General features: G+C 44.9%; 2 protein-coding genes across 7 annotated transcripts in view; one reads left to right on the forward strand and one right to left on the reverse strand.

The window, feature by feature from the left end:
* TG (thyroglobulin) overlaps nt 1–15,806 on the forward strand; it is a 275,204-nt gene that overhangs the window by 170,062 nt on the left and 89,336 nt on the right. The gene's annotated exons all lie outside the window — the stretch shown is intronic.
* Nucleotides 4,375–15,806, reverse strand: part of SLA (Src like adaptor) — a 66,520-nt gene continuing 55,088 nt past the window's right edge. For 4 of the 6 annotated variants that reach the window (XM_025393982.1, XM_025393978.1, XM_025393979.1 and 1 more), the window contains 4 exons: nt 15,496–15,599; nt 12,668–12,799; nt 7,635–7,767; nt 4,375–6,386 (listed from right to left, as the gene is read on the reverse strand). In XM_025393982.1, the coding sequence (XP_025249767.1) occupies nt 6,173–6,386; nt 7,635–7,767; nt 12,668–12,799; nt 15,496–15,523 (507 nt within the window). In that variant the 5' untranslated portion in view covers nt 15,524–15,599 and the 3' untranslated portion in view covers nt 4,375–6,172. The remainder of the gene's footprint in view (nt 6,387–7,634; nt 7,768–12,667; nt 12,800–15,495; nt 15,600–15,806) is intronic. The other 2 variants (XM_025393981.1, XM_025393980.1) reach the window with 1 other exon arrangement.

Raw genomic sequence — 15,806 nt, forward strand, 5'->3', positions numbered from 1 at the left:
TCTCCAGGGTCCTTTCAGAAACCAGACACTCATTAGGACCCAGGAGATGCCAAAAATACCTTCCAATGGGCTCAGAAAGCAGATTTTTCTTTTTGAGGGTTTAGGTGTTTGGGGAATTTCAAATACTAATCTGCTTTAACAAATGGCAGTGTATTTAAAAATAAACCCTTCCATCTGTTTTAGTCATTTGGAAGCAGCTTTTACAACTGCTTCCAGCAGTCCTTGGGATGCATGTGAAATTATTTGGAATTGAGAGAACTAAAATACTTCAATATATTAAATGTGTTCTTTATCAACAGATGTTTGGGGAAATGAATATGAGTTGGCAGTTTATTCTAGGATAAAATCTTAAGTCTCTCTGCAAATCTTGGGGCCAGAACTGTTGAAACATTGGTCAAGGGAAAGCCTGTGATGACAATGAATAACCTGTATTCATTCAGCACATCTGAGTCCGCAGCACTTTCAGTGTCTTATCTTGCCAACTCCTTGACTGATTGGCATGGGGACTTTATTTTATTTTTCAATCTAGAGATAAGAAATCTGAGGTTCAGAGAGATTTAGTGACCTACCAAAGAACACACAGCAAGGAAGAAGCTGTGTGAAGGACTAGAACCTAAAGCCAAGTCCTGTGTTTCCCCACTCTATGATGCTGCCTCTCCAGGAATTTGGGACTCTCCTGGGGTCTCAAGGTGTAAGATAAAGAGCCGAAGCCTAAGATCAGATAGGCCTGCATGAAGATCCTAGTCTTGGAGAAAACACTTCACCTTATATTCTTCACCTATCAAACTAAATCAGTGTGATGAATTCTGTTTCCCAAGGTCTCGAGATATTGTCAGGACTGATGGTTTGCAAAATGTCCTGCACAACATAGGTGCTCAAGAAATCAAGCTCCTTCTTCCCTCTTCCCTTGCCAAGGGAAGGCAACTCCAGACAGAAGTATGTCCTAGGGTATTTCACCCGTTCTGGGGCTGGGTTGGAGGATGAAGGATGACTTGTTGCAAACATGCATCCTGTGGCTCTGTCCCTGCAGTCTTAAGACAGGGAAGTCATGTCCTCTGTGATATGATTCACGGACCCAGAAAACATTTCCCTTGCTGTTCTATGACAGCGCCCCAAGTGTGCATTCCTCAGGGTGAACTCCTGGCCTCAGGAATCAGCCTCGAGCTAAATTTTCTGGTCTTGTTTTTTACTCCATTCCTGCATGAATCCTGCATGAATCCTACACTCCAGGCTCACTAACTATCACCCCTTTGAGGAAATGCCATGCCTTCCTCCAGGCCTTTTTGTCTCTGTTCTGTGTTCAGCATATCCAGTATCCACCTGGAAAGTTCCTGCTGTCCTTCAGGACTCAGCTGAAGTGAAGCCTCCAAGCCTTTCCTCGTCTCTTGAAATAGAAGGAAAGAATCTCACCTTAGTGAAAACACTTATATGTAGCAATTCTTAGGAACTGTGCCTTATTTTACATGCTTGTTATTTTTCTAACATCTCTCATCCCAATTCTACTATGACTAGGTGCTTGAAAACTTATATGAGTTTCATGCTTTTAGTGTTTCTTTGACACTTAGCGCAGCACTTGGTTCAGAGACAGTGCTGAGTTCCACTAAAGTGATGAGAGAGATGGTGGTTTGGGCTCAGAACACTGTTCTCTATTGTTTTTGCAGTATATCTCATAGTATGAGCATGCTATGCTTGTCTATTCAGAATTCACCAAGATATTCATGAGTTTTGATGCTTCTGTATATATTTTAGAATAAGTTTATTGAGGTTTTATTCTAATATTTTTGCTGGGAGTTTGAGTGACATAGACTTGGTCATTAATTTCAGAAAAAAAAATCTACATTGTAATGATATTAAGCCTTGCATTCACGAATCAGGTAAACACTGTAACCGTGAACGTAGTATTTTTGCCTTGTTAGGTCTTTCATGCAGTTTTGAACATTTTTTAATAAAAGTTTTGTGAAATCATTGTGAGGTAAGTTCCCACATATACCGTCATCTGGTTGGTATTGTTGATGCTGTCTTCTTTTCTATTGTATTTTCCAGGTTGAAAATACTAGTGGTAGGAAATAAGTGGATTCAGCAATTTGCTGAGCTGTTTTGTCACATCTAATGCTTTGCCTGTCGGTTTCTTTGGGTTTTCTATGAAGTTTCCTCATTATTCTGCAAATAATAGCAGGTTTATTTCTATACCTATTGAAGCAAAATGCTCAGTTGATATAAGAAGGAGACCCAGTACTAAAGCAGTTTAGTGGATAAATAAGTTCCTTTTTTTTTTTTTTTCCTTTCTCTCTCTCTCATAACATCTGCCAAGGTGGGCAGTCCAGGTGTCTCTGGATCACTCAGGGCTCTGGTTTCTTCTGGATATTTCTCTGCTATTTCTTAAGGCCTTCCTCATCTGCATGGTTGAGTTTAGGCTGCCAGGGGTTCCAGATAGTAGGGAAGGGATGGAGAGGAAGGAGGACCACACCTGCCATCTTAGGGCTTTGCTGGCAAGGGGCACAATCCCTCTTCAGGTATGGTTACAAGCAGAACTGCATTTGATTTGCTTTTGTTCTTCATCACCTTTCTTGATCATGCTTGTTCATATTTTTATCACATTAGTCTACTTAAACAATATTTTGCTTTTTAAAATCTCTATGGCTGTGTTTTCAGAAGTCTATTTCACTGATGTCTTATATTATCTTCTACCTTCTTCTCATTTCTTTGGCTGTCTATTGTCCCTTTAGCTTCTTAAGTTGAAAGTTAAACTCATTGCTTTCATTCTTTGTTTCCTGATCAATTTATTTCAAGCAATAATTTACCTTTGACTATTTTATCAGCTACAGCCATGAAATTTTGAAAAGTAGCAATCTGTCATTTATTTATAATGTTTTATTTGTTGCATTATTTTCTTCTTAACCTAAGGATTTTTTTTAGACTTTAGATCCCTAGAATTTTTAAATTTTTATTCATCACTTTGGAATTTGATTTCCAATTTTATTACTTTATTATCGTAGAGCATGAGTTGGAAGATGCTGACTCTGAAATTCATTAGTACTTTCTCTGTGACCTAATACATTATCCGTTTGTTGGCAGAAAAGTTATATAGTGTTATCAAAATCTATCTACCTATTTATGTATTTACTTATCTTTGCTTACTGAATTAGTTTCTGAGATTTGTATGTTAAAATCTCCAAGTAAAATTATGGATTTATCTATTTGTCCCTGTTGCAGTTGCTTAATATATTCTGAAACTATATCATCCCATTAACATAGGTTGCAATCATTTTTTTCTTCTTAATATATTGTTCCTTTTGCACATCTCTATTTGCCATTATGTAATTTATTTTCACCTTAAGTCCCATTTTGTCTCAAAAATGGGACCACAGGTTTTCCTTTCATTCATTTTTGCATTAAAAATTTTTGCATTAAAATTTTAATTTTGCATTAAAATTTTTTGCCCATTTATTTTCAAACTTTGTGTGTCAATAGACAATGCTGGAATTTTAAAAATGTGTCCTCCACACAGCATGATCTTTCAAACATATCAGTGAAATGATCTTATCCCAACTTGGATCCTTTCAGTGGCTCCTCATGTCTCCTAGAACTGACCCTATGCCACCCCCTACCCTCTAGGGCCCTGCAGGACCTTCCTGATACCTCCTACTCACATTCCGTGCTTCCCTAGCTCCCTCAGTCTGGCCACCCTGCCTTCTTTTAGCTCCTTCAGCACGCAGTCTTGCTCCTCCTGCCTGCAGGAATTGCCCCATTATTCCTGCGGACTCCATACACTTCCTAGATCTTTACATGGCTGTTTGCTGCTCACCTTTCAGGCCTCAGCCTAAACATTGCCTCTGCTTGGAGGCCTTTCCTAAGCCTGGACCTGAAGGATGCCCTGCCTGCCAGGTGACTGCTTGGAGCCTGCCTTCACCATCATTACCAAGCATCTTGTTTATTTATGATGTCAAACTCCATGATATGAGAGACCTCATCTGGTTTTCATTGCTACAGCCCCAGTCCCTGAGCAGTGTCTATTTAGTAGGTGTCCAGAAATATCTGCAGAAAGAAATTCTTGGAAGAATGAATAGCACAGCTATCACAAGTAATGTGCAGAAAATCTAGGCGAGACGTTTTTATAACAATCGTTCAGAATTTGGTCTTTCCTTCAATCCCTTAGACCCATCTTCAAGTTTCATGAGACACCCCCCAGAGTCATACACTCTGGTTTTTCTTAAGGCCACACCTAAAGAAGATGCTGAGCTGCTAACTGGCACCAGGTTTCTCTGGGTGATCTTTGCTCCTCTCTCTCTAGTTGTACATTTATTTGAGAATTTGAAACCCTCAGAGCTTCTGAATGAAGCACCCATCCCCCTCAACCCAGAAACTCTCCCTATGTGCTAAAGGTTAAATATTTATTAGGTTTATTTTAATCAGGAATAAATACATGATTTAGCAAAGTGTAATGCTTCCCATTTAGAAATCCCTCTGGGTGCTCCCCAAACATTCCAATCACATTCTTCACAACAGAAAACAGTACATAAGAACATAAGATGCTGTGCAGACATCTGGAGTTCAGGGGGTCACCTGCCTTATGCGGGAAGTCAATATCCACAGTGTTACATTCATTTCTCATACGTTGGCTGGTTCCCTTGAAATAGCCTTTTGGAATTGTTGGGGAAACCACAGATGTCTCCTTGTATAAACACACTGGAATCTATGATACAGAAAGTCGTGTAACTGCACATATACATACCACTAGCACGATGAGCTCAGATGGACGGAATGCTTATGTGAGCAGATAGACAGGGAGAGGTACTGCAAGCATGTTCCCCTCCTTCCCCAGAATCCCTTTGAAACCGGGAAACATGAGTCATAGATTCATCTGCAGCCCACTCTTTTCCTAGCAGGATTTGGATGGCAGCTTCTCCTTCTCTGGCTATACATTGTGTTTTCTCCCTTGTCTCTTAAAATTATGAGTGACATCATTAATCCACTTGAACTCCCCATCTTTCCTGGAGTTCAGCATTTTTCCTCATATGGATGCCAGACCCTTCTTAGAATAAAGTACTGGGTGAGTTAATTCTTTAGACTGCATCCATTTCTTAAAAAAAAAATCCAGCTATTCTTACCTACCCGATCCAGCCAGCCCTTCCACTCTGAAGAGCAGCTGGAAAATGAGCTCCTGAGTGTCTCTCACCTGTCTCCAATTCCATCCTAAGCCATAAGCTGATTTCTCTTTTTACACATTTGTTTATACATTTTTTTCCCTGTCTACACTGTGAACACCTCTGTTGGGGGTTGGGACTTATGCATCTTTTTTTTTTTTGGCTTGCCTGACACCTTACACAGGACTTAATGCAATGCCTATTCAGGCAATAAATGAATAGTTGATGCATTCATACAGACAAGAATCCCAGCATCTCAGAGAAGCTCTGTCTGCGCTGCAAAGCCATGACTGCAGACATCAGGGAAGCTGGTGCAGTTCTAGGCTCGTCCCCTTGATTTCCCTGCCAGCAGCCTTCCTCTCATTCTTCTGGCCCTCTGCAGAATCAGGGGGGCCATCTGACTTCCACCCACATGGCTTTGGTGCAGGAGCAGGCCAAAGGTATCTCCCATTTGAAGGCTAAGAAGTCCTTTGGGCTAATGTTTAGTGTCACGAAGTTCCTTTAAAAAGAGAGGAAATCATACCAGAGGTCCCTATGGATTGGTTAAAGTAGTTCCATTCAGGGCACCCATCTGCAAACCCAGACCTTCTGCCAGGCCACAGCTTTTGTTTCCTCTCCCTCTCAGGCTTGCCCATGCAGAAGTTCTCTCCAATGACCTCAGAGTACTATCTGGACAGGTGCAGTTCCTTGGAGAACAGTCCTGGTGCACTTTCTTGTGCGAGTGGCTTTGTCCTTCCCACACACACAATGTGTGCATACATACATGCTGGGCTTTTCCAAGCATCGCCTGACATGTCATGATCCAATGTTTCATGATGCCACAGCCCTGATCAGACACCGGGGGGGGGGGGTTCCTTTGGTCACGATGTGGATAGAGAAGATGTGAATTTGAGTCTCCGTGTGGCTTCTCTTGGCTTTTAAAATATGTGAGGTTCCCGGGGATCAGGGAACCTTGCTTTTTGCAAGATCCCAGGCAATAGTTGGAACTTCTGTTCCTTTTGGGCATGAACCATTGTGTCTGTTCTTGGCTAGTCCTCAAAGTAAGGTGGTGATGAGAAGAATGAGCTCTTTCTCTTGCTGCCACTGTACATCAGGGAGACACTTTTCTTCTTTCGATCAAAGGAGGTGTTGTCCTCACTGGTCAGGGACAGGTAAGAGGCTATGCTCTCTCGAAGGCCATAGCTGAAAAGGGATTCGTCTACCCCAAGTGGGTTCTCTGTTCCCTCAGGGTTCTCATGCAGTCTGTTGGTCAGAAGAAAAGGGGGCAGAGAAAGGGAAAAAAGAGAGTCACAGAGAGAGGAGGGGATAAAGGGCAAGAAAATGAGAACAGCAGGAAAAGAAAAACAAAAATCCTGGTGACTATTTCTCTAACTTATTATAATTTTTATTTATTTATTTTAAGATAGAGTCTCGCTCTGTTGCCCAGGCTGAAATGCAGTGGTGCAATCTCTGCTCACTGCAACCTCCGCCTCCCTGTCTCAAGTGATTCTCCTGCCTCAGCCTCCTGAGTAGCTGGGATTACAAGCATCCACCACCACACCCAGCTACTTTTTTGTATTTTGAGTAGAGACAGGGTTTCACCATGTTGGCCAGGCTGGGCTCAAACTCCTGACTTCAGGTGATCTGCCCACTTTGGCTTCCCAAAGTGCTGGGGTTACAGGCATGAGACACCGTGCCTGGCCCTAACTTATTCTAATTATTACCCTTACCTATTATTCTAACTACTCTAACTGCAATTATTCTAACCCATTATTTTAATTCTGGTTCTTACATTTGTGGGCCATGTGATCTTGTACAAATCACTTAACCCACCTGAACCGCTCTTTTCTTGGATGGTTGATACTTCCAACTGTAAATTTTAGTAAAAATTAACTTTTGTTATTTACAAGAAAGAGTAGTTTTCTTCCTGTCTCGCATACTTTTGATCTCTGATTTTCTTTGATTTGCCAGTGGGATGTCTGGATTGATACTGAATTATTAAGATAACCCACAAATCCCGAACTACAGATATCCTTTAAAATTCACAGGCTGACAATGGAATAAACAGAACAAATCCATGAATTTTTTTTTTCTCTTAGAAAAAACAAAGAAGTCACTATAGGATTCTGCTGATGTGTTTAAGCTTTGTGAGTAGATTTTAAATAATATTAAATTTACACAGGATGTGTTAGTTTCTAGTATCCTAACAATCAGAAAAAGAAAAGTGGTATATTTCGGCTAGAATGTATACTGCTAGCATAGAATAAGGACTCAGTAAATGTTTGCAGAAACATGGGGAGCTGCCACACACATCGTGAGGGCTGAGGCTGCCCCTGCACCCAGGGATTCCCTTGGTCTACACTTGTGTGGGATGCTCACCCTCTAGTCTCAGCAGGGCTGGATGACCCTGGCCATGGTTTTCATGTACTAGGCACACATACTGTTTTGTGCTCACATGTTCACGGAGCACTTGCATGCACACACACACACACACACCCACCCCATACTCACCTGGACATTCTCCTCCAGTCCACGGTCTTCTGACGCAAGGTGACAGGTGAGTTGGAGGCCCTCACTGCTGGGGCAGCCGTACTTTGTGTCAGGCAGGGTGTGGTGAGCACACAGCACAGGCCATCAGCCACCTCTGAGGAGGAAGCAGACAGCCGGTCAGGGACCCTGGATATGCCTCAGCCAGTGTGGGGTTCGGGCCTGAGACACCCACCAGTGCAGCTCCCTGGCTGTTGCCATGGGGAACTGGACCTGAGATTTCAAAGGGGCATGGTAGGTAGTGGCAGTGCTGAAAGCCATGTGCCCAACTGTTTGAGAAATGTAAGCGTGCCCTGGTATCCTCTGCACTTAGCCAGACACGGGCAGAGAGAGAGGTTTAAGATCCAGTATCAACCATGCTTGAGTTTGAATTTTAGCTTTACCCCAGTAGTAAATTACCAAGAACTTCTCTGAGCTTTCCTTTCCTCAACTGCAGAATGAAAGAAATGAGGGAACAAGTGAGTGCCTGCAGAGGCCGCAGACTTCCAGGGTTTCCCACGAAGGCCCAATCCATTGACCTCACAGGGTGTGAGAATGGGGCGCGTACAATACTGATCCCCACAATTGTGCATTTAGAATGGCACAGGTGGACTAAATACACCTCTAGGAGGAAAGGTAAAAGAAACAATGAAAGAAGGAAGGAAAGGAGGGAGGGAGCAGAGGAGGAATGAAAGAGGGCGAGGAGGAAAAGCAAAGGTGAGAGGGAGAAGGAGGAAGAGGAGGAGGTGAAAATAGCACAAAAAGTAGAAGACACAGGAAGGGAGGGAAGAGAAAACAAAGATAAAGAGGGCAAAGAGAGAATGCAGACAAAGAATGAAAATAATCTCTCTTTCACTCTAGAGTCTCATGCACAAAAGAATAAAAATTAAATAAACCTGTTTCTTTTTTCCCTTGTATGAAAATCTCTGTGTAAAACGTCTGACTCTCAGGGTCCCCCGTCTTTCCAGGTACATTACAAGGTAGCTTCCTTCTCTTGGAAGGCTTCTCCCTAGCCCATGTTATCATGAGAAAGACTTGATTCTGCTGTACTCAGCCATCTTAGAGATTGAGGAAATTCTGTGTAGTCTTGTTCAGGCTGAAAACCCCAGTGCTTCTGTGCCCCGGGGGGAGATGATGTGGCCAAGGGGGTGAGGTGCCACTGGCCTCCAGCAGGACTAAGCCTCCCCTGGCCTCAGAGCCAATCCACCACCAGGTTTTAGAAAGCACATCACCCCTCTGACAGGCCCCACTTCCCATCTGATTTATGGAGTGCTCTCTGGGGCGTCCTTGCCAAAGAACAAAAGGAATTTGTAGCGGAAGAAGCACACGCAGCCTGTCACAGGGCGGGCAAGCCAGGAAGACCCTGTTACATGGTTTTCAGTCTGACTTCAACTGTGAACTCCAATGTCCACCCACACAGGTGCCCTTGGAGAAATGGGAGGTGAGACCATGAATTTAGGGGGAGATTTAATTGGATGGAAATCTAAAATAATGACCTGTCATGGGTTGGAAATGGAAACGACCTCCCAGGTTATGAGGCGAGGAAGATGAAGCCAGATGCAGAGGCTGGAGAGATCCGCTGCAGTGTGCAGCACAGGCAGGGGACACCCCGTGAGTGTCCTTCCTTAGACAGGTTAATACTCAGCGTGAAAAATACATTTTGACAAAGAGCAAAAGAACCACCACTCATAAGCACATAATATGAGCCCAGCACTGAGCTAGCCTCAACCCCTGGATCTCATTGAGGCCTTGATCAACTTGTGTGGTCAGTATTGTTTTTTATTTTATTTTATTTTATTTTATTTATTTACTTATTTTTTTACAGACAGAGTCTTGCTCTGTCGCCAGGCTGGAGTGCAATGGCGCAATCTTGGCTCATTGCAACCTCCGCCTCCCATATTCAAGCGATTCTCCTGCCTCAGCCTCCCAAGTAGCTGGGATTACAGGCACATGCCACCATGCCTGGCTAACTTTTTGTATTTTTAGTAGAGACGGGGTTTCACCACATTGGCCAGGATGGTTTCAATCTCCTGACCTCGTGATCCACCCACCTTGGCCTCCCAAAGTGCTGAGATTACAGGCGTGAGCCACCACACGCAGCCATCAGTGTTTTTATACCCATTTTGGGGAGGGAAAAACTGAGCATCCCAAGGTGAAGTAACTTACTCAGGGCCATAGAAATGTGACCAAAATCAATCTTATTGACTCATTGTAAAAGCAACTCATTGCCTCTTAAATAGAGAAGAAAGACATCCTCCAGCTGTCCCTTGGGTTCAGACACGCTGGTCTATTTCACCCATGTCTACATGGCTCATCAGAATGCACATTCCTCTGCACCTTTAGGGCCCAACACCTCTATATTCAAGGGTTCCTAGACCCTTAAGGTCCCTAGCCCTTGATTTTCCCAGCCATATTTTAGAATTCATTTATGCCCCACGCACTCTGTTCTCCCAGTAACCACCGTGCATGGTGTACTTTAGGTGCCACATTTTTCACATGCATCTTTTTTTTTTTTTTCAATTGGACTAGCAGCAATCCTGTGAAGATTATTGCATTTTAATCCCCATGTTGCAAATGAAAAAACTGAACCTCCAAGATGCCAAGTAATTTGCCTAAAGGCATCATGATAAAAATTATAAGCAACCTGTTGTTAGATGTCTATTCAAATCCCTGGGGCACAATTCCTCTCATTCTGTGTCTTTTTTTTTTTTTTTTTTTTTTCCTGTGAGACAGAGTCTTGCTCTGTTGCCCAGACTGGAGTGCAGTGGCGCAATCTTGGCTCACTGCAACCTCTGCCTCCTGGGTTCAAGCGATTTTCCTGCCTCAGCCTTCCGAATAGTTGGGATTACAGGTGCCTGCAACCACATGTGGCTAATTTTTGTATTTTTAGTAGAGACGGGGTTTCACCATGTTGGTCAGACTAGCCTCAAACTCCTGACCTCGGGCGATCCGCCCACCTCAGCCTCCCAAAGTCCTGGAATTACAGGCGTGAGCCACTGTGCCCAGCCCATGTCTTTAGAATGAATCCAGTGGAGATAAAAGTGGCCATGTGGCTTCCACTTGGGGATTCTCAATGGGGCATAGGAAGCACTTTGGGTTTTTACACCTTTTCAGTTATTCACAGAGGTGAACAGATGACTGTAATCCATTGAGTGGTTCGATGACCAGGAACATACCATGGGAAGACGCCAGTGCTGCACTGGGGTGAGATATCCCCCATGGTCAAGCAGCGGCAGGTAGATTTGGGTAGCCTGGTAGCCTCATGGCCTCATGGTGCCTAGAAGCTTTGCTAGGACAGCATCCTTTTCATGTTTGCTTTTGTCTATGCAAAACTTATGGTCTTCACACCCCCTCCGATGGTTGTTATTAAAAGCCAAATACCACAACCAACCTTTTCTTACAACCAATATAAGTTGGCTGTTTCCAGGACTCCCTTCCTCTTTCGGTTTTACCTGGCTGCTCAGTTTTCAGATATCACAAGTAATATGTGTTATTTATTTTGCATCTGCTCTTTGGTAGGCTATGCTGAACATGCTACATGAACGATCGTGTTTAATATTTATTCAGTCACCTGCTAGGAGACTGTATTCACTCAGCTCCCATAAATGGGGACCCCAGGTTCTGAGGGGTGGCTGACTTTGCCCAAGGCCTCACAAGGTGCAGATCTGAGCTTGGACCTCCCTCTCCTGAGCAGCCATTTCTGCTTCATGCCCTGCTGCTTCTCATGGGCCAGCCGTGATAACCAAAGTCCTGTGGACCTGTTTCTACTTGAAATGCACTTTGCTTGCTCAGTTCAAGACCACATATACAAGAGAATGCCAGCAAAGTTGCCCTAAGCATGTGAGGTCAAGCATCCTGAACCCAGAAGGGGGAAGATGCTGTCAAAGCAAAAGCAACCTCTTCCTTTCCTTCATGCAATATGCGAGTAAGTGGGGAGGACGCTGATGTTCCGCTGGGTAAAAGTGGCTGGTATTTAATGGGAGCTCGTGGTTATGAGCCAGGCACCCTCCCCACTTTCCATGAACTGACTCTGTGGACCCTCATGGTGTCCTTGGGAGGGGGAACTATTCGTGTCTGCCTGGCACAGATGAAGAAAGTGAGACACAAACAGCCAGCCTCAGGCTGCCCAGCTAACACTGAGTGGATCTGGGATAGAAACAGAGCTTCCAGAGCTGGTTTTTGGAAATTTAGCATTTAGTCAACTGTTCACAATTTCTCCCTTTTCTGTAGGGTAAAGTTCTGACTCCTGAGCTGATGTTTGGGCCTTTCACAGTGTAACTCAACTTTCTCTCTGTGGCAGTATCCTACACTCTTCCAGCCACCAACACCACATGATGCTTCCTTTATCTCAGTGGATGCTCCCCATCTTATCAGCCTGGGAGAATTCAGACCTCTCTCCTGGGTCTGTGACGGGCACAAAAATGAGTTAAATGTAATTCCTAGTCTTTAGGAGCCTGTTGAGGAACACAGCCTAGCACACAATTAACCAGGCCACGCGGGAGCATGATCGGAATGCTGGGAAAGAAATCCTTGGCATGCTCTGAGCACAGCGAAGACAGGCAGCCACTGCTAACTCCTACAGCTTCATTGCAGAGGTGATTCATGTTGGCCTTGAAGGCCAATGAGGATTTTGACAAGCAGAAAAGGGAGAATGAGTGGTACTCTAGAACAGAGCTCCAGAGGCTTGAATATGTATGGCCCACTTAAGGATGTGCAAGCTGGTTGCAGTTGTGAATCTAGGCACACCCTAACTTGTTTAATGCACAGGTCAAGAGAGGGCAAATTTGAGATTAGCTGCATTTTGCTTATTAAGGCAGCATGCGCAAGCAATCTGTTTCAGTCTGAAATTTACAGTCTGAATTAACAAGAGAGCATATCACGAAGGCAGCATGGGCAGAAAGCAAGAGTAAATCACTGCATTTATTGGCGACCCCTCTGCATTCCAGACATAGTGCCGCAGAGCAATTAGCTAAGAGGGGTTCCACCATCACAGTCGCTCCAGATTGAATGTCTCTTACCAGAATAGTGGTTCACCAGGTCCTCCAGGCACTGGAAGGTGAGCCTCGGGGAAATGTAGTACCAGTTGTTGGGCAGGCGGAAAATGCGGTAATGCTTTACCTGCCTGTGTCTCACCGACAGTGAGTAAAACCCTGCAGGAGGTGGAGGAAAAGTCAGTGGATTCCACCTGTCCTCACCCCAAGGCACGCAGCTAACCAGCCCACCACCACTGAGGCAGGGATACCTGCCCACCCTTGGGATACAACAGTGATGCTAGGACACAGCCCTTCCCTCCACTAGACCCTTCTCTGTTTAGATGTTGCTTCCTGTTAGAGACTGCAGGAGTGTATTATTGTGTCAAAGCAGATGTGTTCATCATATGGTCCTTACAGGTTTTTAGGAGCACAGGTTTCATCCTCTTGGCTTTTTTTTTTTTTGAGTCTGGGTCTTGCTCTGTCACCCAGACTGGAGTGCAGTGGCGTGATCTCAGCTCACTGCAACCTCCATCTCCTGGGCTCAAGGGATCCTCCCACCTCAGCCTCTGGAGTAGCTGGGACTACAGGCATGCGCCACTATGCCCGGCTAATTTTTGTATTTTTTGTAGAGATGGGGTTTTGCTACATTGCCCAGGCTGGTCTTGAACTCCTGGACTCAAGTGATCCACCCATCTCGGCCTCCCAAAGTGCTGGGATTACAGGCCTGAGCTACCGTGCCCGGCCTCGTCCTCTTTGCGTTTTGAGGCAAACACATTGGGGTGCTTCCACATCCTAAGGCCAAACGGAATGATTGTAGTGTGGTTGCAACCTGGAGCTCCAGGGTCCGTGGTGGTTTTTGACTCCTTCCCGAGTATACTCCAAGATGTCATCCCTACTGTTTTTCAGCCCCTGTCCCACCAGTGCTGCCACAGCACACATTTGAATAGGTCCTTGCAGTTATGCCCCCTCTTTCTTTGTCTGTACTCTCTCTGACTTATGCTTAGTCTTCTCAGAAATTTGGAGCAGTTGAGTCATCTTTCTGGGTATCCATAAGAACCACGTGAAAGGCGGGTTATTGCTCTTTGAGCCTCGTTAGAGCAATGACCTGGTATGGGTTGGTAAGAACAGAACCGCGGGCATGTGCCTCAATTTCCCCAGGTGCAAAATGAGAGAATTGGATGTAGGCCATGTTTCAGGGTCCTCTCTTACTCTATCTTCTGGGGTCCCAGGAGTAGAAAACACCCAAGAGACAGAGGAGAAAAGGAGCTGATTGATTCTTTGCTATCTCTGCTGGGCAGGGCTAAGCAATGGCCAAGAAATCTCTGTTAATTCTCAGAAAGATCATAGGAGGTATTGCCCCCAATTATTTTAAAGATGGGAAAACAGAGGCCTAGAGCCCCTATGAGATATGGCCAGAGGCATGGGGCTTGGGAATGCCACCCTGGGGTGTGAACCTTATCCTCAGCACATCCCTCACAGTGCTCCAGGCCTGCCATGAGTCAACCCAGCGTGAGCCTTCCCGTAAGGTCAGCGGAACTGGGAGTGTGGTAAGCAGACCAAGGGTAGCAAGTAAAACATTGTCAGAGCTTTGCATACCCACGGTGGGCCTGCCACACCCACCCAGCTCCAGCACGACGGCACATCTGCCTGATGACATCTTTATTTTTAGATGAGCTGCGGCACCCACCCTGGGTTCTTCCTCTGTTTGGCCAGGCCAGTTTAGAAGTTTCTTTCTGAGTCGGGCCATCCTACCTCCGGGGACCTCTAGGACAGGCACAGGATGTTTTGCTTTTGCATTGATCTTTCTGTCCCCCAGCATGTTTGGTTTTTTTAGAGAAAAGTTGATCTTGGATTTTTTTAAATCATGTATATGGGGTCCCTGCGTTCTGAAAGCAAGGCTGGTGCCCATTTTGGTGAAGGACTCTAGCACCAGGTGGCTTTGGCACTTATTAGGTGCATGGAAAGTACTCTCAGATAGTGTGTTCTCTTATTTGATACTGAATGTACAAGAAGCAAGCCAGGAACTTGAAGATACCTTCTGAATTTTAAAAAAGCTATTATTATTATTTAGTCTGGGAAAATCCTAGCTGTGAAGTATTTGGGAATAAACACGGTACTCTCCTACTGTGAATCTCATGGTCTAGATCAGGGGGCCAAGGCTTAGAGAGAGAAGTGGTAACTTAGTAATTTGTAAGGCTAAAATTGGAACTTGGGACCCTGGCTTTGAATGGTGACAAAGAGCTCACTCTATTTATGTTTTTACTGAGGTACTTAATGCATATGATGCAAGGAAATTGTAATGCTAGAGAGGATGGTGACTGTGTGTGAGAACACATCTGATTCTCTGAGCTGTCTGACTTAGTTACAGAGCACAGAAGACACTGACATCGGGAATCTCTGTGCAGCAAGAGCAACACAAACATTATTACATTTGAATTTCACTACAACCTTACAAGGGAGGGGTGTTCTCTCCATTTCACAGATGAGAACACTGAGTTCAGACAAATCAGTCACAGAGCTTGACAGCACAGACCAGGCTTGTACCAAAGGCTATGTTCTGTCTGCCCAGCATCTGCCTACACACTGCATTCAGTTTTGTTCTCAGTTGCTGGAAAAATTTCCAGCAGGAGCCATCAGGCCTGATGTTGGCCAGGCCCGTGGCCGTGCCCAGCCGGCTCCCCACTGCCTGTCTCTAGTCTCCTTGCTTCTCCACTGGCCTCCCCAGCAGCGTGTGGGCTGCAGGGAGCTTAACTACATCGGATCGATTTGCATGGACGTAGGAGGAAGGAAAATGAAGCCGTATAATGAGTCAGCTGGGAACAAAACATGCTTGTCTGCCCCAGACGGGGAAAGATGAGTTGGGGGCCACTCACCTTTCTTGGTCTCACTCTCCCTGATCATGAAGGAGCCGACCTTTGTGTCTGGCAGCTGCAGCAGCTCCTCGGCCTTGTCTCTGCCCAGACCCTCAAACAGCCAGCTGGAAAGGAGGAAGACAGCCGTTAGGATCTGGAACAAGCCCTCCCCCAGGAAAGGCGGGAATGGGCCTCCCACCATACTAAGCACTTGAAAGCTAATCCTCATCTCCACCCACTAAGACAGGTAGCATTATCTCTCTTTCACAGACAAGAATACTAAGGGTTCCAGTGATTAAGTAATTTGCTCAAGATACCATGTCAGCAGTTGA

The sequence above is a fragment of the Theropithecus gelada genome, chromosome 8 (genome assembly GCF_003255815.1).
Source record: "Theropithecus gelada isolate Dixy chromosome 8, Tgel_1.0, whole genome shotgun sequence".
Taxonomy (NCBI): domain Eukaryota; kingdom Metazoa; phylum Chordata; class Mammalia; order Primates; family Cercopithecidae; genus Theropithecus; species Theropithecus gelada.